The sequence below is a fragment of the Macadamia integrifolia genome, chromosome 2 (assembly GCF_013358625.1).
Source record: "Macadamia integrifolia cultivar HAES 741 chromosome 2, SCU_Mint_v3, whole genome shotgun sequence".
In the NCBI taxonomy this organism is placed as follows: Eukaryota; Viridiplantae; Streptophyta; class Magnoliopsida; order Proteales; family Proteaceae; genus Macadamia; species Macadamia integrifolia.
Window position 1 is genome coordinate 38,422,103 of NC_056558.1, and position 23,084 is coordinate 38,445,186.

The 23,084-nt window shown below is 38.3% G+C and overlaps 1 protein-coding gene across 1 annotated transcript in view; it reads left to right on the forward strand.

Moving 5' to 3' along the window:
- Positions 1-614: 614 nt before the first annotated feature.
- The window catches only part of LOC122062794 (neurochondrin), a 32,838-nt gene continuing 10,368 nt past the window's right edge, over positions 615-23,084 (forward strand). The window contains exons 1-9 of the mRNA XM_042626438.1: positions 615-811; positions 925-1,099; positions 1,213-1,375; positions 5,045-5,181; positions 5,620-5,723; positions 5,915-6,010; positions 6,572-6,665; positions 8,609-8,729; positions 8,810-9,009. Coding sequence (XP_042482372.1) covers positions 809-811; positions 925-1,099; positions 1,213-1,375; positions 5,045-5,181; positions 5,620-5,723; positions 5,915-6,010; positions 6,572-6,665; positions 8,609-8,729; positions 8,810-9,009 — 1,093 coding nt within the window. The 5' untranslated portion in view covers positions 615-808. The remainder of the gene's footprint in view (positions 812-924; positions 1,100-1,212; positions 1,376-5,044; positions 5,182-5,619; positions 5,724-5,914; positions 6,011-6,571; positions 6,666-8,608; positions 8,730-8,809; positions 9,010-23,084) is intronic.

The following is a 23,084-nucleotide window of genomic DNA, read 5'->3' on the forward strand; positions in this document are numbered from 1 at the left end:
AAAAATAAGGGAAAAACATGAAAAGAATAGAGAAAGAGAATTTATTCATATTTGGCTAGGATAGTATATAATGCTAGAATTTAAAGTATCATAATTTATAAATCATAATACCGATCTTACTAATACACCATGAATTATTCCGATACAATAAGGAGAAACGATACATCATTCACCGTTAATAACATGTTATTTCTAGCAAAACTTGATGCAGTCATTGATGTCGTCTTTGTAAGAATGAATAACTTTATTATTTTCAATGGAGATATGTTTCTCCTTTTAGTATTTGAGACCTAGTTTTATTTAATACCATAATGTATATGAATAAGAGAACAAATCTTTTCTATTTACAGTCATACTAAAACTCTGAGAATCCTTAATAAAATTCAAGATATTTTAAAATCAAATCAAATATTAGGTTTCTTAATATAACCTAATATTCTTAATATAATTCAAGATATTTTACAGTAAAATCAAATATTGATATCTATCCATAACGAAATCCAATCAATAATGGACAAATATGATAAAAGAGAGAATAAAATTCCACACAAAACCCTTCATCAAAATACATAAAAAAAAGAAAAAGAACAAAAAAACCTTCCTCAAAATATAATATTAAAGCGCCAAAAAATATCCCTGAGCAGAGGTCGAAGTAGAAACTTGGAGAAGCTCTCAAACACCAGTGGGAAGTGGGAACTAAGCCATCATCTCAAGGCAAAAGGAGGACAAAAACTCTCCGCCAGAAACCCTATTTATTTGTTTATCACCGAACAAGTTGCAGAAAGCTGTATAGGTCCCGATTGATTCAATGGTGAGATTATCTTCCTTTGCTGTTATCATCTGTTTCTCTGTCACCAAATCTACGCACACTGCAGTTTTGTTTGATTTAACTATCTTCCTTACATGTTGTTGTTGGATTTACAGGATCAAGGAACGGGTCTCGAAGATTGTCTGAAGCTCCTGAAAGGAGAAAGGGACGAACAACGGCTAGTGGGTTTACTTATGGCGACCAAATTTTGCAAGGGGGACGACCATGCTTCTATTTGTAGGGTTTATGATGCAGTTGGAGTTGGGTTTCTCGATCGGCTCCTGAAAACTGGTAATTTCTCGCATTCCTGCAATTCCTGCACATACTTCTTGTTATCTTTTGGGCTCTCTCCATTTTCATTATTGCTGTCTTCTGTTGTTGATGGTCTTCTTTTGTTTCGGTAGGGATGGGGAAAGGGACAATTAGCGTTAAGGAAGGTGACAATCGAGATGCCTATTTGCAACTTTCTATTACAATACTTGCTGCATTTTGTCGTGTTCCTGATATTGCTTCATCCAAGGACATGGTCTCCAAGGTTCCTCTCATACTGGAAATACTGTCGAAGGGGTAAGTCATTTTCCCTTTATTTGTTGTATTGAAAGGAATTATAGTTGTGGATATTGTTTAATTTCTTTTGGATATACATACATATTCATAATTTTATTCTTCTAAATTGAGGTGGAATTATTTAAAAATCATTTATGCTTCTTGATGGGATGCATTGGATGCATATGGCTTAAATGGAGATCATTAAGGACAATGATGAGAGTTAATCGATTAGATTGGGGCTGCCCTCCTTCATTCATTAAATAAAATAGTTATTACAAGTACTGGTAGGAATGGGAAAGAACAAAATAGCTATTACAAGTCATACTAGGAATAAGAAAAAACAAAATAGAACAAAATAGGATACTAATACTAATTGCTTACCTCTAACTGTATTCAAGCCTAATAGGACTAGGAAAACCCACATTCCTAATAGGACTAGGAAAACCCAAACCCAAACCCATAGTCCTAATATGACTAGGAAAACCCAAGGGAGGAGTCTGCGGCTTGCGCTAGACTTCTCCTTTCTCTTGATAGACTTCTAACAGGGGTGAGGCCCAACATCAATGAGATATGGTACGATGTATGCTGATGTTAATCTTTAATATTGAGTCATAGGTAGATCAAATATTAGAGCCAGGCATCAGCTGGTAAATTTTTCTCAGCTACCACTGGGGGAATGCCAGTGGAAGTACATGAGAGCTTGGAAGGTTGTGGCTTTTCCTGGGTTCCATTCAACTATTCTATTGTAGCTATTATGATATTGACCTGCTTTCTTTCTTGAGAACTTGTACATTCTGATGTGAGACATTATCCACATCTACTTAGAATTCTGCAACTAGTAATCCTGGACTAAGAGAAGGGAGAAACAATTACTTTATGGTAAGTCATTATTTACCAAAAGAGTAACCGGTTATGAAGACTAAAATCCTTGGTGGAACAGATGGTTGTGCATATATTTAGAATTGAACTTTCTGGCTTCTAACACCATAGATCGTAAAAATTTTGTGGCATTAGTACAGGGCTGAACAATGGTCCATAATTTGAGTAGCTGGTGGACCTCTTTCCTTATGAAATTTGGGAATGTTGGGGCCTTGACTTTTTCCTCTTGACATAGTTCCATATTGAATTCTTAAAAAAATGTGAAAAAATAAAGGAAAAAAGGAAAAAAATTTGGGAGAGAAAAAAAAGAAGAGATCAAAACAGTAGTAAATTTTTTTGGGGGTGGGGGTGGCAACAAAAGAATAATACCTTAAAATCTCATATTGGGATTCACTTCAAAATAGAGTAAAATGATGCAAAATAAATACCTAAAAATCCAAATCAATTGACTGATTATGCTGGGCCATGCAGAACAGAGACCGAGGCGTTTGAGGGTCTTCCAAAGCGCTTTGGCGATAGGGTGGGCATAAGGCGTCGCCTTATTGAATAAAGCCTTTTAGTGTTATTTTTTTATGTAACCATTTTATTGGGCACAAATAACATATTAAAAATTATATAATTCTACTTATATGCTAAATAAAGATTGAAGATTCATACCAATGCAAGATATTCATCAGAAAAACAAATCAATAAAGTGAATAAACTAAGTTCATCTTCATCATGGCATGTGATGTAATTATAAACAAAGGCTGCTAAAATATGTAATTACAACAGCAAATAGGATGCATGCTATTTCTCCTGTGATGAATAATATAGGTAGTGCATCTTTCACATACCTCTAAGCACATACAAGTTGCTGCAATTATATACAGTCTACAAGATCACGCTATACATTTCAGGCTACAGGAGGTTCCAGATTCTGAAATCACATAAACCTTGATAAAAACCTCATATGCATAGGAGGTGGCCCAATTGTCTACAGAGGTCAACTACAGGCAGATCATACAAATCCTCACAGACTTGCATAATACAAGACTGAGCTTTCAATTTGTCCATTAATGGAAAATGAGGTGACTTCTACACTAGAATAGTCAACAACTACAAGTAGGGAACTCAGAAGGATCAGAAAGTCCTGATCCCAGAAACAAAACACCTTTTTTCTTTTTCTGCGGAAGATAGAAGGGAAAAAAGGAGAACAGCATTTTCTGGCCAAACTTCCATGTGCATGAAAAACAACTACCTGAAGTAAATGTGAATAGAGAAGAGAAATGCAAATTTGAATGATAAAGAGATATACAGGTTTCAATCTCATTGAAGAAACATCACCACTGCTGCTAACATCCCCTACCACCGTCTCTGCCATCACTGATAGAGTCACAGATAATAGTAAACTAAACATAAGAGAAAGAGGTATGGCTCTGTTTGGTAACAGAGAACTAGAAAGAGATCTCCGTTCGGTGTCAGAGAGCTTAAAAGGAAAAAGAAAAGAAGAATATGAAAGAAGAAGAAAAAACAGAAGAGAAAGAGATATGGCTCTGTCCGGTAATAGAGAACTGCTTAAAAAAAATACAACAAAGAAGAAAAAAACAGAAGAGAAAGAGATCTCCGTTCAGTAACACTGGTACCCTTGTTCTCCCTAATGAAGAAGAAAGCGACCAAAAGGATTTTGTGATTTGTGATTTGTTCAACCCAACTGTGGTTTTTGACTTTATAGAGACTTGATCCCATAGTTCTCAAGTGTACAGAATTCCCATAGACCCAATCACAACAAAAGATATGGAATCTGGGGTAATACATTAAAAATAATAATTAACAAACAAAAACATAGAAGGCGTTCGTCTTGGTCGCAAGGCACAGTAAGGCGTCGCCTTACGTGAAACCCATAAAGCGCATGACTGCTTTATCCTACCCATACCGCCTTAATGCTAAGGCGACACCTTAATAATATGATTGGATCAATGATTCCTTTTTACAATTCATATTGGCTGTCAGAACTGTTGGTGACAATATCTGCTTCATTGGAGTTGGATTAGATTGTAGTGCTTGTATGCGGTTATGATGCATGGAATTAAGGGTGATACTGTTGCAGTTCAGCAACCTCAAACTGTAAGCATTGTGTGCTTAGAAAAAAAAAAAGATGAATCTTTGATATTTTTTTTTTTTTTGGTATGCAGGAACTTTTTTTTGTTTCTGTACTTAAAATTTGCAGTTAGCATATTTCACAATAATTTTCATGTTTGAAACATTTTGATTACATTTCCAACATGACAAAGATCTTTCGAACTTGAGCTATTTGGGAAGGCATGGCCAATTTGTGGTCTGGCTCAACTATGCCCTATTTGTCTTATGTTCACTAGTAGTTTGTGGTTTTTATAAGTTAATCAAAGTTGGTTCATACAACAACAATAACAACACAGCTGAGCTATCCCAATTAAATGGGGTCGGCTATTTGGAAAAGAAAAAAAAAAACTCTACTGGGACATCCTATTTACGAACAATCGGCAACACGGATCGTTGCTCTCCAAGCAGCTCTGTTAGATGCCATACTAGGGTGAAGACCTATCATTTGCATGTTCTCTTTACCAACTCATCAATGGTCATTTTCGGCCGGCCCCTAGGCCGTAGCCTTTTTAGCTCCATCCATCAAAGTTGGTTCATATATTTATCAAATTCAGGATTCTGCTTTCTGCCAGCAAGTGATTAGCCAATCGAATATTTACAAATTTCATTTTTATTACTTGTGGAATAAATAACTGTTTGTAAAAGGTTACACTGATGAAATGTTCTGTGATATTGTAATATTTACAGATTGGGCCTATCTTTTTCTGAAGAATGCTATGAAATTTTATTTCTGGTGTCAACTGCTTCTGAAGATGGACCTACAATACTGTATGAATCTGGAGGCATGAATGTGCTTGCTTCTAGCATGCATGCCTTGCCTGACGGTATTTTCTTGACTTGCTAAAAAGTAATTGATGATAATACTTAACTGTAGTACTATATTCTAGAGCTGTTTTCATTCATAAATGTGCAATATTTGTTTATTGAAGCCTTAGTCTGTTGTGCAATTTTCAGTTCTTTGTGGTTCTTTTTGAGGTGTAGCACAGATATGATATTTTTGCACTTTCTTTGGTATCTTCCTTGCATATTATTCATATGCAAAGTATCATTTCGATTATGGACCAGAGAACCCTCTAGTAGTTAAGTTGCCTCTTGATCTGTATATCAATATACAATTTGATGGCTATTGCACCTTTCCTTTTCAAGCCCTTTGGATCACAATCAACTGTTGTTATTGGTCAACCTACGTTCTGTAAAACCAGATGTGATTTATTTTATTTCTGTTGTATGCTCAAAATTTATGGAATGCCATTGCTGTGAAGGTTCTCACTCATTCGAGCTCGCCATGAAACTCGTACAGCTAATGCTGAGTAAACTGCCCCTAGATGTCATTAATATGGAATATCCATCGGAGTTTTCACGTGTGGTGAGTCTAGCTGTTGTTTTGCCATTTAATATGTCTACGTTTCTGGGTGAATTTGTTTAGTGATTCCCTCCCCTCGTTTTGATGAATTTTGTTCTAGTGATATTTTTGTTATTATAACAATGCCAAGTTCCTTTATATCCTTACGTTTTACTTGCGCCATTAGGGATTCTAAAGTGTTCTTGTTAATTCAGGTGGCTATAATAGCTAAGCAGTTTGCTTTGCTGCACAATGCCCTCAAATTTGAAGCGCTCCACCTACTCGCTGCCATACTTTCCTCAAAACATGCTGTATGAGAACTCTCTTCCTTATTTCTAGAAAACATCTCTTACTACAAAATATGTCAACTTGCGCTGCTATGATAATATATTAGCTTAATTTTAGTTCCTTCTCTTTTGTTACAAGAAGGCACGGAGCACCATAAGCTATTGGTTGGATTGCAGAATCGTGAATACTCATTTGTTTACTATTAGGCCTGGATTATGCTATTGCCTCAAAGTTACTATATACAGGTTGTAGTTTTAACTATAGTGTAGGTGGCAGTGTTACAGTTATGTTTCACCTAGAGCGTATTGTCTTTAGACTTACATAGAAAGTCATTCAGGTAGCTTCTTATTATCGTTCATCGGTTCATGTGACTCAAAACATTGGTCAAACACTCAATCTTTAACTTTGATTTCTCTGTGTTGTATGGAATGGTTATATCAACCTATAAAATACTTTCGTAAGATTCCTTTCTTTGGCGCATTACCATTTGTGATATTATTTGTCACTTGTGTTTATCTTTTAAATGTTTTGTAGTTTTAATTTAAATTTTATAGATATCTAATGTCATCTTGCTGTTTTTGTAGGCATTGTTGCATGATGCTCTCCGTTCATTGTTAGACGATACTTGGGCAACCTATATACATGTTGGTATTTTGGCGGTATTACAGAATCGTGTTGGTATGATGAATTTCTTTGTTGATGAAATGTAGAAATACTGTTACTTCACGTACTTGCAGATTTAATCCTTTTATGCGGTTTTTAAAATTGTACAATGGTCTAAAATGGGAGAATTCCTTGATTTTATGGGTCATATTTTTATTTAGAATTGCAGAGGTCATTCCACAGTTATTAACTTTTGTTGTAGGTTTTAGGATACCCTAGAGTTATAATGGCATTGGTCATGGATTGTCATCTACCAGTTAGGCTCATTGCTTGTATTGCAGTCCATATCAAGCATGAGGGAGCTTGTTAACAAACTGCCATTAGGAAATGAATTCATCTCCAAATCAGGAAAGTGGTGGTTCACCACTGGGGATACTCTTGTTGGAGATAGCTCATGGTGAATGTGCTACTTGCAGACAGGAATGAGCATATTGATTCACTGGTCAGAATATAACCTCTGACTGCCAGGCCATTATGGTCTGACATCCATTGTGGTTTTGAAAAGGAAACCATATGGGTAGGGTTTTATTTATTTATTTTGGAATACTCTGTAAGGGTTTTATTAGTTTTTCTTTTTAAAAGAAAACCATATGGGTGGACTGGTTCAGAGAAGTTCTTGATCAAAACTTGGATTGAAGGTTCCAGTAGGTCAACTTTACTCTTGTTAGTATTAATGGTTAGGTGGAGTCATTGGGTGGTACCATGGCTCAGAGACAGTTAGAAGTGTGAGGAAATGACATGATATCCTATGGCAAGATCTTAATATTTTTAACAAATAAAAGAGGGAGTACCCAGTGCACAAGGCTCCTGCCATTGCAGGGTCTGGAGAGGGTCATAATGTTCGCAGCTTACCCCGCTTCGTAAAGAGTCTGTTTCCCTACTCGAACCCGTGAAGTTCTTTTATTTGGGAGAATATATTGTAATATTTTATTTTGGGTAGATTACATAGGAGATAGCTTCCTTATTTCAGCTTCCTTGTTTAAATTTAATTTGGTTTCATTTGCACCAAAAAAAAAATAATAATAATTTAGTTTCATAGATTGATGGTAGTTGCTATTTGTATGAGTGTTTATTTTCTTTAAAATATATGCATACCCAGCAATTGGAAAGACTGAATTAAAAATTGATTTTGAGTTGCTTCATATGGTGTGGGCCTGCTGGCCATCATGCCTTTTCTCCCTCATCTCTCTTATTCTTTCGCTCCCTTCCCCTCTGCGAGATCCTCTTCCTCTCTGTCATTCTCTTGCTATGATCAACTGCAGCCAACAGGATCAGATTTATCCATCAAAATTCCATCTCTGATGTTAGTTATACTCACCTGTGGTTACCCATTATCCTGTTTTTTTCATTTTTGGTCTTGTTCCAGCCTGCAAGTTTTCCTCATAATTTCATGTCTCTTTCTTTGTTTGTCCTCCAACTTCATTTACTGTCACTGAATAAGTCTCTACTGGTTGCAAGCATTAAACCCCATCTAGTGCCCTGATCTTTGATCATTTTCTTCCCAAGGTCCTCCATATGGGATGATATTGATCCAAGTCCAACTGGTCCAATGCAACTGCATTACTAGCAGAGAGGTCTAGATTCTTCAATGTATTTTCAGAGGTTCAGCATTGGTATTTTGCTTTATGTTGCAATGATATGAATATATGATAGATTTGATTCTGGACAATTTTTCCTATTTTGATCCTTCTTATCATTAGGTATTGAATCCGGGTCTCAATCTATTCAATCAGATTGACAGCTTGGAGTATAACAAACTGCTACTCTGCTAGTCATCATTGAGAGAATTTATTTACTTACATTACATTTTTGGACTCTTTAATTCAATTGTACTACAAGTATAAGGGCCGTAATCCTGTGCAAGTCTTGCCTTCTTCCTGAGGGGTGGATTGGAGTTGGTGGTGACAATCTGTTTTTTACGGTTATTTAAATTTAAATTTGTGTCACTGAATTTGCAGCTGCTTCTGAAAAGCTTCAGGCTCTTGTTTTGGCCGAGTCCATGATGTCCATACTTGGGGAAATTTGGTTGGTGAGTCAGAAGAATGTACCTGATGTTCAATACCCTATTCCAGTTGACAGGTAAGCCTTGAAGTTCTGCTGATGTTCTTTATCTGTCCTTATATATTTGCCGACATGGCTATGTTTTTGTGTCCTTGCAGGTGTCTATTGCTTGTCTTGGAATCCTCAAGGGTCGAAGTTGCTGTTCTTCTCAATGAAATTGCCTACTTGAAGTATGAAGCATCTAAGAGTTCATCAGACGCAGCTGGAGCCACTCTTTTGAGGAAACGAGACGTGGCCACAGCATTTTCATTGATTGAAAAGATAATCAAACTGATTTCAAATGACACTGGAAGTGGAGGTACATTTGTTCTTCTTAGATGAGCTTTTTTTCAACTTGGATTTGACTATTCATTAATCCCAATTGCAAGCAAGGGGGGAGAAAAATTAGTGCCTTTGTAACTTTCTCTAAACATTTCAACAGTGTTTCTCAAAAATTTCTATTTGGTGTTAACAGAACAAGTTAAAAGATCTGTTGTGTCCTTCATAGTTGCCTTCTTAAGGAATTTAGTCCTCAATTATGCTTTCCGTAGATGCATCATTGTTATCATCATCATTATCATCATCCATCTTTTTGTAGTTCTCTCGTTTTCCAACTTCAACCCACTACCTTTTTTTCAAAAGCTTTTTATTTGATTTACACAAAAAAGATTATTTCTCCTTGTGATTCTCATTCTTAGTCCTGTTCTTAAGGGGTTGTTCATCTGTAATGATGCAATTTGTAGATGTTGAAGTTTTTGGTTTACATCTTGGCTGCATGGCTCACTTTGTTTATAAATTCTACCTTAATAGTTATTTTCAAACAATAGTTGATGTATCTAGAAGCTCCGCAAGCATTTGCTGCTGGTCTTATGCCCGGTAAAGGAGGAGGGTTGGTGCGTCAGGTCGGCATCCAATACGGGAAAAACCCTGGCCAAACCCTTTTCCCAAATCATATTAGAGCTAATTTGGGAGTAGCTTCGATACATGATAAACTGGGAGAAAGTCGTTTGAGGTGGCATGGCGATGTGCAACGGAGGCCTTTGGATGCTTCAGTTCGGAGGATTGATTTGATTCCGATTGAACTAAAAGGGCGAGGTGCAGACCTAGAATGACCTTAGGAGAAGTGAGGAAAGACATGCCTAACTTAGGGTTTATATCAAGTTTGACCTCGAATAGAGCTGATTGGAGAGCAAGGATCCATGTAGCCGACCCCATTTAGTTGAATGAGGCTGAGTTGAATTTATACTATAAGAAAGAGAAAAATTTCTCAAATCTTATTTTTCTTAAGGTTTTATTGAATCCTTAGTTATGCTTCTTAATGTAGACTAGGATAGGGAACTAACCAAGTCTTAATCTGCAGGAACTTTTAATCAAAGAACAACCACAACCAATCCCAATACACCAGCAAATCAGACCAACAGAATATAAGCAAGTCAGGCCAACAGAATATAATCAATTCAGCAGACTATCGATTTCAGTATCTAGTATCGATTAGGACAGAACAGTACCAATCAGAAATATAAACCAGGGGCTGAATAATTGTTCAAATAGGCTCAAACCAACAGTAACAAAGAACCAAAGCCTCAGTATAACCGTAGAGATTCAATCAACACAACCAACTACAAGGCAGATCACTAGAAGACAAAATTCTGGTGATTTTAAATATCTCACTATTGGCTGAACAGAATCAGCCAGAAATTGGATCGATCCATAGTGGGATAGAGGGGAACAATTGACCAAAACTTAGGTGCAAACCAATCACTGGAACTGGTTCCACCAGGGTAGACCGATTGCTATTTCAACAGGGATTTCTGGGCAGAACTTGAAATAATAAATACCTGGATTGTTGGCAGTAGCAGACCTTGAAATGATCTTGAGAATAAAAGAAGAAAACATGTAGAAGAACCACCCGGGCTTCTCACCGCAAGGCGTCCACCAGATCATACACCAGTCCCATTGTTCTTGATCAAACACAAGAAGCATCTCAGCAGAGACATTGCAGCAGCAACAGAGTTTTTATTCTTCAAAATTGTGGGCTACTAATGAACCTTCTCTTTATTTATAGTAGTGATGGGGGGTTACAATAAAATAGAAACTCAAAAGTTACTAAAACTAAGTTGTTAAAATTACTAACATGTAGTTACTAAAAACTGAAATTGTAAACTAAACAAATTAGAAACTAATTATAGACTGAAATTAGAAACTAATTATAGACTGAAATTAGAAACTAATAATGAACTGAAATTAGAAGCTAAGTAGCAACTAATTAACCACCATCAATCCCGAACTGAAAATGAAACTAACTAGTAATCCCGTACTCAATCTTAGAGCCCCTCTTTTAGACCCATAAAATTGACATACACTCCAAACCACATGGACTGAAGGCCCAACACATATACAACCCAACCCTAGGCTTATTCCTAATAAAACAACCCTATTTTGGTTATTAATCTGCATCACTCCTTTTAAATGCTAACTATGTATCATCCATAATTTGAAATCTCGGTCTAAATCACCTAGATTTTGTAAATTTTTTCGGGTTAGATCTATTGTGCAACTGGAGTTGTTGTCATTGTTGGCATATGGCAACTGTACAAAGTGCACAAGTGATGTGGTAGTGGCTCGGAAGGTCAAACACTGACTAGACAGTGCTGGATGTGTCAGACAATAACAGGGCTGCTAAAGTCAGTTTGGCAGTGATACAAAGATATCTGGGCATGTTTGTCAGTGATTGGCAGCATGTGGGAGCCTTTGGTGAAGTGTGCACGTAATTTGAAAAGTGACTTCATAGGTTCATGTAGATGAGTCAAGCTTTGGAGCCAATTTGAGTGGGCCAAATAGAAGAATTGGAAGAAGCATTGCTGATGGAAGTTGTAGTTTGTCGAATCTTCTTTCCAATGCAATTGGAATCATGTCAATCTGATTCCGTATGGGGAAGATATAGATTTTTCGGTATGGTCGTGTGAAAAGGGAGCAAATCTAAAGAGTTTGGACCAAGGGCTGTGCTCACAACAAGGCCTCGCATGGGTGGCACAAGTGCCATCATCTGCGCATAGGCCAGGGGCCATGCTTAAGCAGGGTGCTGGACAAGGGTGCAAGCACATGTGCATCATATGGGGCAGCCGCAGCAGCAGCCAAGGTTGCATGTTGTGTGTGTACAACTGCAGGACCGAGGACCAAGGATGGCACAGGCCGCGCACACGCAGCAGCTGCGGCCTGTGTGCATACGACACTGGCCCCACACATGGGTTGATTTGTTGAATGCAATGTGCTTGACCTATTGCCTCAAACATGCTTGATTTTTTGTTGCTCTCAGTAAGTTTTTACTGAGATTGCATATCAGTTGTGACGCACCAGCACGAAACAAGGTGGCTATATTGGCGGAACTCCTGATGCCCACAAACATTTAGGGATGTGCCTTGTAGCCCTACCCCCCCAATGCCAATCCGACATTTGAAGGTAATGGACGCTCAAGAGATGTGATTGATCGCGGCGCGCGCATCCTCATTGGCCGAGTGCACCAAGTTTACTAAGCTGCGTGACATGGTATAGTCACTTGATATGGTAGACTGCGCACACGGGCACGATGCACCGCAAATTCCAATCTAAGGAACTTGGCGCCACCCGCAGATGCACCATTCCGATCATCAGATCATCGTTCCACCCGCAAACGGTAACATGGGAAAGATGCTGATCCAAGGGATTTGGTCTCACATGTGCCTTTAGAAACTGATCCTACAGTTATTGATCTATCTTCCAAAATTACTTTGTTCTTGTGCTTGGCATCGTACATGCGCTGCCCGCCAAGATTCCATTCCATATGCCACCAGGGCTCGCACAACTCCCTTACACGATCTCCCAATCCGATGGAATTTTAGATAGCCAATCCTAGGATTGTAGATCAAGCCGCCGACTCATGACACTCTTGTCACCAGATTGCAAATGGAGGTCATCTGGGCCCTCCTCAGGGGCTGAACTTCCAGACAAGGTTGTGAGCTGCTTTTTTTTTTTCTTGTGGAGATTTCTTGGAATTCATACTAGAACGTTGTAAACCTAATTGGGAGAGAAAGGAGGCTATTAATGGTGTTTACTCAATTGGAATGATTATGATGTTCACTTTGGAGATTTGAACTTGCCGGAATTGTTCTTTACACTTCAAGGAGTTGGTTGAAGTTGGGATTGCGCAGGCAGAGGTAATCTAGGTTCACAAATCCCTAATTTTGAATCTGGGTTGTAATTTTTTGAATACCTAGCATGTGTTTGTAATTTTTTTTCTTTTGGGGGGGATGTGGAGGAGATTTGAATTTTATTCAATTGTTGTATGACCTATCAAGTTGGGGCTTGATAGGATTGGGGTTGTAGCCCTAGACTGACTAGTATCTCACCAGTCCATTTTGGCATCCCACCAAGGGCTTCACTGGGTCTATAGCGAAGGAGTTCTGAATTTCACAGAAATCAGCAAGCATAAGCTTAACAAATTGTTCGAATCGTTGGGATAGTGTGGTCCCCTACTTTTTATTTTAACTTAAATAAAATATAGTAATGAGAATCCCTTACAACTTGAGTCTTTTTCAAATTAAAATCTATTTCAGAACTTTAACAAAATAGAAACTAGGGGCTGGAATGTAGGACATCTGTCAATCCTCTGTAGTTGCAGCAAGATTTTCGCGAAGAATTCACGGCCACGTGCACCTTTGTCTTCTCTCCTTTTGTCATCCCATCCTTGGTCGGGAAGAAAAGGAAGCGTGTAAAGAGGGATCCGTCATTGGAATGTATCTTTCCTTCTTCTGTTCGTTTTGGAGTCGCCACCTAGATAAGGGTTTAGAACCCACAAATGTTGATGAAAGGTGCCTCCGCGGGGAAAGAGTTGACTAGAAATGGATAAGGTAATTCATCCTCCCAGATATTTGGTTAGGTGAAAGTTACATGTTTGGAAGCTGTTACACACCTAACACTGCCCAGGAGGAGGACGATCTCCTTATATTTGGACCATTCTTAATCTTACTAACATGTATTGTTTATATAAAGCTGCAAATCCAGTCCTAATCTAGGTATTTAGGCCAAAAACAGTAAAGCATATATATAAAAAGCATGACGGTAAGCCTGATGTTGATCATGAAGACAAGGATGGGGACATTGCTTAAATTGGGGGGGTGGGTGGGGATGTCACACACACACACACGTATATATATATATATATATATAGAGAGAGAGAGAGAGAGAGAGAGAGAGAGACTATAAAGCGTATATTAAAAAAATGGCGCACCCGGTGCACGAGGCTCCTGCCATTGTTGGGTATGGGGGAGGGTCATAATGTATGCAGCCTTACCCCCACTTCGCAGAGAGGTTGTTTCCTGACTCGAGCCTGTGACCCAGTAAACAATGTGTTAGATCTCATGACTAAAGTCTTGGCACCTAATGTGTTTTTGAAACATGTGAAGTCTATGAGTGTAAAACATATGGGAAATTGGGTTTGATGTACAAGTGGGAGATGGTTGGATATATGTCTATCAAACATTTTTATTCCTTTTATGCATAAGATTTTATTTATTGGGGTTATAAACTGTTTCATGGCTATGAGCTTTCACCCAAAGCCGTTCTCGGCTAGGGATAGGACTAGACACCTTGTTCATATGGCTATTACATCGTATGTTACCAGGGATGTGATTCCGGTACATAAATGTGAGTGCACATACTGTGTGTGTATAGAAAAGAATCAAATAAGAATCTTGTATGTGTTACTGTCAATTGGAGGGGACGAAATTCGTAACAGTCACTTGACCTAAGACCTGAGAGATCTTATTTGTTACAGTGTTGTATCATGTGTCTCGATAAAGCAATGGTTGACGTCCAATGGACTATATGTCAGTGCTTTGAATATGTGGTCCCACATTGTTAATGAAAGAGATCATCAACATGGGATCCATTGCCTTTAATTAGGGAATATCAGGTTAGAGAGTGTTTGTGCTTGATCAAACAGAAATTTGGTAACAATGTTGATTTTGTAAATTGTTTTCAAAATTATTTTATAATATAAAAAATAATATTTTATAAATTTTTTTTTTGTGTTCAATCATGATCACAGAATCTCTAAGACAGACATGTACATTGAGTTGGGGTTAGGCAGCATTAAATTACATGTCTTATAGCTTATTATGTAATAGTGAAAAAGTGGAAGGTCTTATAGGTAAATTAAAGAGTTTAATTATGCATAACAATATTTAGGAATATTAATTGGTTAATTACTTTTTTATTTATGGTAGTGAATAAAATATAATTTGATTATATTGTCACCCATAGTAGGAGAGATAGCAATATCTTTTAGATCCTACATCTTCCCTTTTAGAAGCAAAGTAGTTGTTCAAATTTGGAAAGTGAGCTTTGCCATCAAAGATTTATTCCCCTTTTTGGGAATATTCCCTATGTCCTCCTAGGTAGCGATCCCAGCCTTTGTTTTTTTTAATACCATCTGGATTTTAAAATTTGAGCAAAGGAGTGAGTTTGTAAGAATGCAAGAATTTTGTGATCAGGGTTTTAAAAAACAAGAATAGGTGAAGATTGATTCCGATTCAGATCAATTTTGAATCTGTCCAATAGCCTTAGAATATTTAGTTGAAATGGAAGAAATTCACTTTCCAAATTTGAACTACTTTGCTTCTAAAAGGGAAGATGTAGGATCTAAAAGATATTGCTATCTCTCCTATTATGGGTGACAATATAATCAAATTATATTTTATTCACTACCATAAATAAAAAAGTAATTAACCAATTAATATTCCCAAATATTGTTATGCATAATTAAACTCTTTAATTTGCACATAAGACCTTTCACTTTTTCAATATTACATAATGAGCTATAGGGCATGTAATTTAATACTGCCTAACCTAAGTCATTGTACATGTCTGTCTTAGAGATTCTGTGATTATGATTGGACGCCGAAAAAAATTTAAATAAAATATTATTTTTCATATTATAAAATAATTTTGTAAACAATTTACAAAAACGACATTGGTATCAAACTTTTGTCCGATCAAGCATAAATATTCTCACTCCTGACAATTCCTAATTAAAGGCAATGGATCCCATGTTGACAATCTTTTTCATCAATAATGTAAGACCACATGTCCAGGCACCGACATATAGTCTGTTGGACGTCAACCATTGGTTTACCAAAACACGTGATACAACATTGTAACGAATAAGATCTCTCAGGTATTAGGTCAAGTGATGGGTACGGATTTCGTTCTCTCACAATTGACAATAATACATGTGAGATTCTTATTTGATTCTTTTCTATACACACAGAGCATGTGCAATCACATTTATATACCAGAATCACATCCCTAGTAACTTACAATGCAATAGCCATACGAACAAGATGTCCTATCCTTAGCCGAGGATAGTTTTGGGTGAAAACCTGTGGCCATGAAACAGTTTACAATCCCAATAAATAAATTTCATGCATAAAAAGGAATAAACAATTTGTTAACGAATCAGGATTGATGGCCATACATATTCAACAGTCTCCCACTTGTACATCAAAGCCAATCTCCCATATGCTTTACACCCATAGACTCCATCTGTTTCAAAAACACATTAGGTGCTAAGCCTTTAGTCAAGGGATTTGACCCGTCTGGTTGCCTATGTACCCTTATCAAGGATCAGATCAACGTAGTTTTATCAATATGGATGATGTATGTATATATAATATGGGGTGGACTGAACTTGAACATCAAGCTGCCTATGTTGTTAGAACAAATACAAAGAAAAACAATACACATTCGCACAACACAAAGATTTAACGAGGTTCACACATCGATGTGGTGTGCTACGTCTTTGGGCGAAGAAGAAGATGATTCACTATATTTAAAGAAAAAATACAATGGAGATCTCTTTAAAAAAACCCAGATCGCAACAAGAAAACTTGCCCAAAAACCCTAGCATCTAAAGCCTAATTTTCACTACTTGCTCAACAAGACGATAGTACATTTTATACTCTTCCAAGTCGGGTCGTACCGTACCGTGGGATCTAATCCCTTGCACCCCTATACGAGATCAGTGCTGGGCTTCGGGGTTGGGCCGATATCTGCTATCACAGATCTCAGAAAATTCCCATTCAGGTCGCCACCAAAATATGTCGGAGAGGGGCAATCTTCGAAATGAGTCAAGAATTTGAGACAAACATAACATACCCTTATTCAGGACCAAGTTTAACGTAGTTCCAAGCATGGATAGTATAGCTAGATGGAAATCCCAACTTTAGAGGCATAATGGCTTTAAATATATACTTGAGGAAAATCTAATCATAACAAGTTCGCCATTACAGCGGTGTAAAATATAATATCATATATCATTTATAGAAATCTGAGCATTATAAATGGCGTAAAATGTAATATCCTATATTATATATAAATCTAGGCATTTTTTTTGGGTGAATGAATAATTCATTTCCAAGGAGAAGAATACACAAGGGAGGAAAGAGGAGGGGCAAAAGCAACAAACCCTTAGAGGAGGGGAAAAAGAAGGCTTTAAGCCCAGCTAACTAAGGGAAACATCAATTGGGGGGGATAGTAGAGGGAGGGTGATGTAGGAGAATACCTAGACAATAGGACTTCATACAGGTGCTGTCCAAGTGGACAATGTTGATTCACTAGGATCTAGATTGGGACTGGGATTGATAGTGCAGCACATTACAATGACGAGCATATATATATTTTAGAAATACAAAGCAATGTAGCAACAACCAATAATAATCTAGAAGGAAAAACAATTAAGCTACCTAGATTTCAAGCGGGAAACATGGGGAAGGGAACATGGCAGCATACTGTAGTTCAAGCATAGAATCAGATCAAGAAATAAAGAGTAGGTATCATGCTTTCCTCAATTCATTCAACCAATAAAGATATCAAAAGAATCTTAATCATAAAAGAAACTAAATCTGAAAACAGTAGCAGCAGGATATGATTTCAGCAGGACAGAGATGAGGGGAAAGGGGAGAAGTTGAAACCAGAAAGAGATAGTAGGGGGGGGGGAAGTAGAAATAGGTTAGTACCTTACCTGATATTCAGATCAGAGGAGAAGGAGAAGAAACCAAGTTCACCGTAGAGAAGAAAAGGCCTGCTTAACGTTAGACATAGTAGAGGCGAGAGAGAGACGCATGGCTCAAGGGTCGATTCTTTATTTTCTTCATTCACTAAAAATAATCGTGACCCATGGCCTTACATATGTAGGAAAAGAACTACTGAAAAAAAGAAATGCCAACTAGGAAATTAATCTAACATAAAAAGAAGTCTCCTAATTTAACCCAACAACTTTGGGCAGATAAGAGGACATTATTTAGTTTCCTAAGTTATCCCGAAGACCTAGAAAAGCAAATAAAGATACTAGGAAAATAAAATAGGTAACTAATAATCAGTGGGGTCCACGATTGGCTAGACAATCTGGACGAGAGGAGAGAGAGGGAAGAGACTAGCAATAGTCTCTTCTCTCTTCTTTCTCACGGTAGAATGGAAGAGGGTCGACAGCAGCTCTTCCTTCTTTCCTCCTCTTCTAGCTTCCTTCCATGAAAGTGTCTTCCAGCCATAGTGAAGGAGGCTGGTTCCTGCAGCGGCGTCTCTGGTACACGTGGATGTCCTCATTAACTCTCCCCGGCTTGAAGGAATTCACCTCCGATGAATTATAACTCTTGTAGTACTCAAGCATATCCGGTTAAGTTGTTGGACTTCTTAAATTGTGATCCATGTGTTGTCAATCTCGGGACACCCATGCCATTTGACCAAGAATTCTCGAGAGCCTCCCTTGTGTAGACACAGTTCTCTCATCAAGGATTTCCTCAATTTCTTCAATTCTCCTCGTGATCTCAGGTACAGGGGGCAAGGAGGTAGGGGGGAAGGGGCTGGGTTTGGTCAACAATTTCATCAAGGGTGAAAGGAAAGTCTTTAAGGTCATCAGGATAGAAGGGGGTAATCGTGGAGGCACCATGGTATGGGACAAGATCTTCCACGTTAAAAATATTGCTGATTTTCATATTAGCTGGTAGATCAAGGACATAGGCATTGGCACCTATCCTCTTAAGAACCTTGAAAGAACCTGTACTACGAGCATATAGTTTGCTCGCTTTCCCCCTAACAAACATTGCGGCTTGATTCTGACCATCACCATGTCTCCCTCTTGAAATTAATGTAGCTTTTGATGCACATCCGCCTTTGATTTGTATTGATTATTGCTCAACGCTATCTGTCGTCTTATATCTGCATGCAAATTATGTATGTGCTAAGCAAAAGACTCGGCTGACGGGGAGGTCCTATAACTGGACACAACTAGGACAAGATCTATGGGTGTTTGGGGTTGGTATTCTGAACAAATCTCAAAGGTTGATAGGCCAGTGGTACGATTCTTAGAGCTATTCTATGCGAACTCGGCTTGGCTAAGGACTCGATCCCAACTGGTGAGGTGCTCTCCTATGAGGCAGTGTAACAAATTTCCTAGACTTTTATTGACAACCTCAGTCTGACCATCAGTTTGAGGGTGGAAGGCAGAGGAGAAATGGAGCTAGTACCCATCATCTACCATAGGGTCCTCCAAAAATGACTAGTGAACTTAATATCCCTCTCGGACACTATGGTTAGGGGTAACCTAAAGTACTTAATAACCTCATTAAAAAAAAGTTTGGCCACTATGGATGCATCAGAGGTCTTGGAGCATTGAATGAAGTGTGCCATCTTCGAGCAGCGGTCTACGACCACATAGACAAAATCAGCGCCTCTCGAAGTTTTTGGTAGACCGAACACAAAATCGATGCTAAGGTCTTGCCATGGATGTGAGGAACGGGTAGGGGGCTATACATGCCAGTGTTCTATTTTTGCTGTTTGGTATGCCTTACACTGACTCACAACTCTAGCAACATCCCTCTTTAGACCTGGCCAAAAGAATCGGTCCTCAACGAGGGTGATGGTCTTATCCCGACCGAAGTGGCTAGCGACTCCCCCAACATACAATTCCTAGATCAGGAAATCTCGGAGTGAGGTCCTGGGAATGCACAACTTGCTTCTCTAAAAAGGAAGCCATCCCTCAGTAAGTAATCCGAATGACTGACATGGTTACCTCCACTCAAGGAAGTGAACAACTCAATAAAATCAGGACAGTCGGGGGACTGGTCCTTGACTCGCTCTAATCCTACAACCTCTACACTCATGGTCTGGAGTAACACATGGACCCAACTCCTAGCATTTGTGCGACTGAGGAACATGTTCACCCGACTTAATGCATCTGCCGCGGTGTTTTCAACACCAAGTCAATGTTTGAGTACAAAAGTGTACTCTTTGAGGAATTCGACCCACTTAGCAATTAGCATGTCTCTGGTTTAAGTTCTTTTGGACACTCAGGTACCTCAGAGCCTGGTGGTTAGAGAATAGCATGAATTCTTGAGGTAGAAGGTAATGTCGCCAATAGCGTAGTGATTGGACAACCGCATAGAATTCTATATTGTATATGGAATATCGTTGCCTAGCTTCAGTAAGCTTCTCACAAAGTAGGCAACAAGATGCCCTTCTTGCCCTAGGACACCATCTATTCTGATAGCAGATGCATCACAATTTACTTCGAAGACCTTAGAAAAGTCTGGGAGACGTAGGACGGGCGCCTCCGTTATTAAGTTCTTAATTTCATTAAAGGCTTTCGCAGTATTTTTAGTCCATTGAAACTCATTTTTCATGCAATTTGTGATAGGAGACGTAATGGAACTAAACCGGTAAATGAACCTCCTGTAGAAAGTAGCTAAGCCATGAAAACTTCACACTTCATGGACATTAGTCGCCTTAGGCCACTCTAGAATCGCCTTTACTTTCTCAGGGTCAGCAGATACTCCTTGTGCTGACACGACAAACCCTAAGAAAATGATTTGGTCACTCAAGAAGGTACATTTCTTGATGTTAACATAAAGTTTTTCTTGCAATAACACATGAAAGACCTGCTGTAAGTGATCCAAGTGGGAAGACGGAGTCATACTGTAGATGAGGATGTCATCAAAGTAGACCACTAGAAACTTGCCAATGAATGGTTGTAACACCTGATTCATTATCCTCATGAAGGTGCTAGGTGCATTTGACAAGCCAAAAGGCATGACTAACCATTTGAAAAGGCCATCATTTGTTTTGAAAGCTGTCTTCCACTCATCTCCAGGCCTAACCCAAATATGGTGATACCAACTCTTAAGATCAATCTTTGAAAAGATTGATGAGTTGGCCATCATATCTAACATGTCATCAAGCCTAGGGATAGGGAACTTATACTTGACAGTGATCTTATTGATGGCTCTTTTATCAACACACATCTACTTAGGAAATGGTTAGTCATGCAGCATGCCTTATCAACACACATCTACTTAGGAAATGGTTAGTCATGCAGATGCCTTATACTTAGGAAATGGTTAGTCATGCAGCATCTCTTATTGATTCAATTTGCCTTTTTTAGGTCTTTGGGATAACTTAGGAAATTGAATAATGTCCTCTTATTTGCCCAAAGTTGTTGGGTTAAATTAGGAGACTTCTTTTTATGTCAGATTAATTTCCTAGTTGGCATTTCTTTTTTTTACTAGTTCTTTTCCTACATATGTAAGGTCATGGGCCACGATTATTTTTAGTGAATAAATAATCGACCCTTGAGCCATGCGTCTCTCTCTCTCTCTCTCTCGCCTCTACTATGTCTAACGTTAAACAGACCTTTTCTTCTCTACGGTGAACTTGGTTTCTTCTCCTTCTCCTCTGATCTGAATATCAGGTAAGGCACTAACCTATTTCTACTTCTCCCCCCCTACTATCTCTTTCTGGTTTCACCTTCTCCCCTATCCCCTCATCTCTGTCCTGCTGAAATCATATCCTGCTGCTACTGTTTTCGGATTTAGTTTTTTTGATGATTAAGATTCTGTTGTTTTCTTTTTGGGTTGAATGAATTGAGGAATGCATTATATCTACTCTTTATTTCTTGATCTGATTTTGTGCTTGAACTACAATACGCTGCCATGTTCCCTTCCCTATGTTTCCCGCTTGAAATCTAGGTAGCTTAATTGTTTTTCCTTCTAGATTATTATTGGTTGTTACTACATGGCTTTCTGTTTCTAATATATATATATGCTTGTCATTTTAATGTGTTGCCCTCTCAATCCCAGTCCCAATCTAGGTCCTAGTGAGTCAACACTGTCCATTTGGACAACACCTTTAGGAAGTCCTGTTGTTTGGGTAGTCTCCTACATCAGAGGGAGACCCCAGGAGACAACAATGAGCTTGTTCCTTGGGATGTTACAAACCAGGCGAAGACGAAGCAAACTAATCTTCGAGCCAACAAATTTAGGCATTATAATGGTGTAAATTGTAAAATCCTACATTATACTTAGAAATGTAAGCATTATAATGGCATAAAATATAATATCCTATATTATATATAGAAATCTATGCATTATAATGGTATGAAAGTATAATAGTAATTGAAATGGAAGAGAGAGAGAGAGAGAGAGACCTCTTTTGGCCCCAAATAGAGAGCATAAACCAGTTTTGTAGATTTTCCACACGTTCTTTGAACTTTTGAGCCCTAGGGTGCTCTTGTCTTTTGGTAGCTTTATGGTGTAACATCGACGTATATTGTTACACGGTATATCTCAGAATTTAGGAATTTCAACCGTTCGAATAATGAATTTCGGGCCGGCTATTTATAGCTGTGGGTCTGAGATCTCGTTGATGAGATTTTTTTTGGGTGAATGGAAAATAAATTAAAGACAAAAAAGAGAGGAAATATAGATACAACAAATGAATCAAGAGAAGGGACCCTAACCAAAGGAAACCAGCCTAGTCGGAGTGGGACAAAATCAACCCTAAGAGTAGGGCTGGACAAACCCAATACCATTTGGGGGCGGGGGGGGAAGAAAGAAACAAAAGCAAGGGAACAGAGGATACACGAAAAAGGGGGAGGGGAAGAAACAAACCAAAGAACAAACATGGGATGGCACAAAAAAGGGGGAAGGGGAAAAAACAAAGAGAATGAAAAAGGGGGGAGAGATAATCGGGGGGTCCCATGAGGAAGCTATACGTCCATTCCTGCTTGTGTTTTCCCAAACTGCATAGTTGTGCAGAACTTTGTTTCTCACATTAAAGGTGATAGCATCTCGAATCCGTTTTGGAGTGCATGGAGTAGAAGTCCATCTTCCACAGTTTTCGAAGGATACTCTCTTAAATAGACTTGAGAGAAAGAACACTAAAAATAGATGCTCATGGGTTTCAAAAGATTTCCTACGAGATCTGCTTTTTCTTCGACGAGATTTGGGATTTTCTCCAATGATATGGGTTCTCGCCAGCGAAATGCGCTTTATACTACTAGCGTGATATCTTGCCGATTTTGTTTCC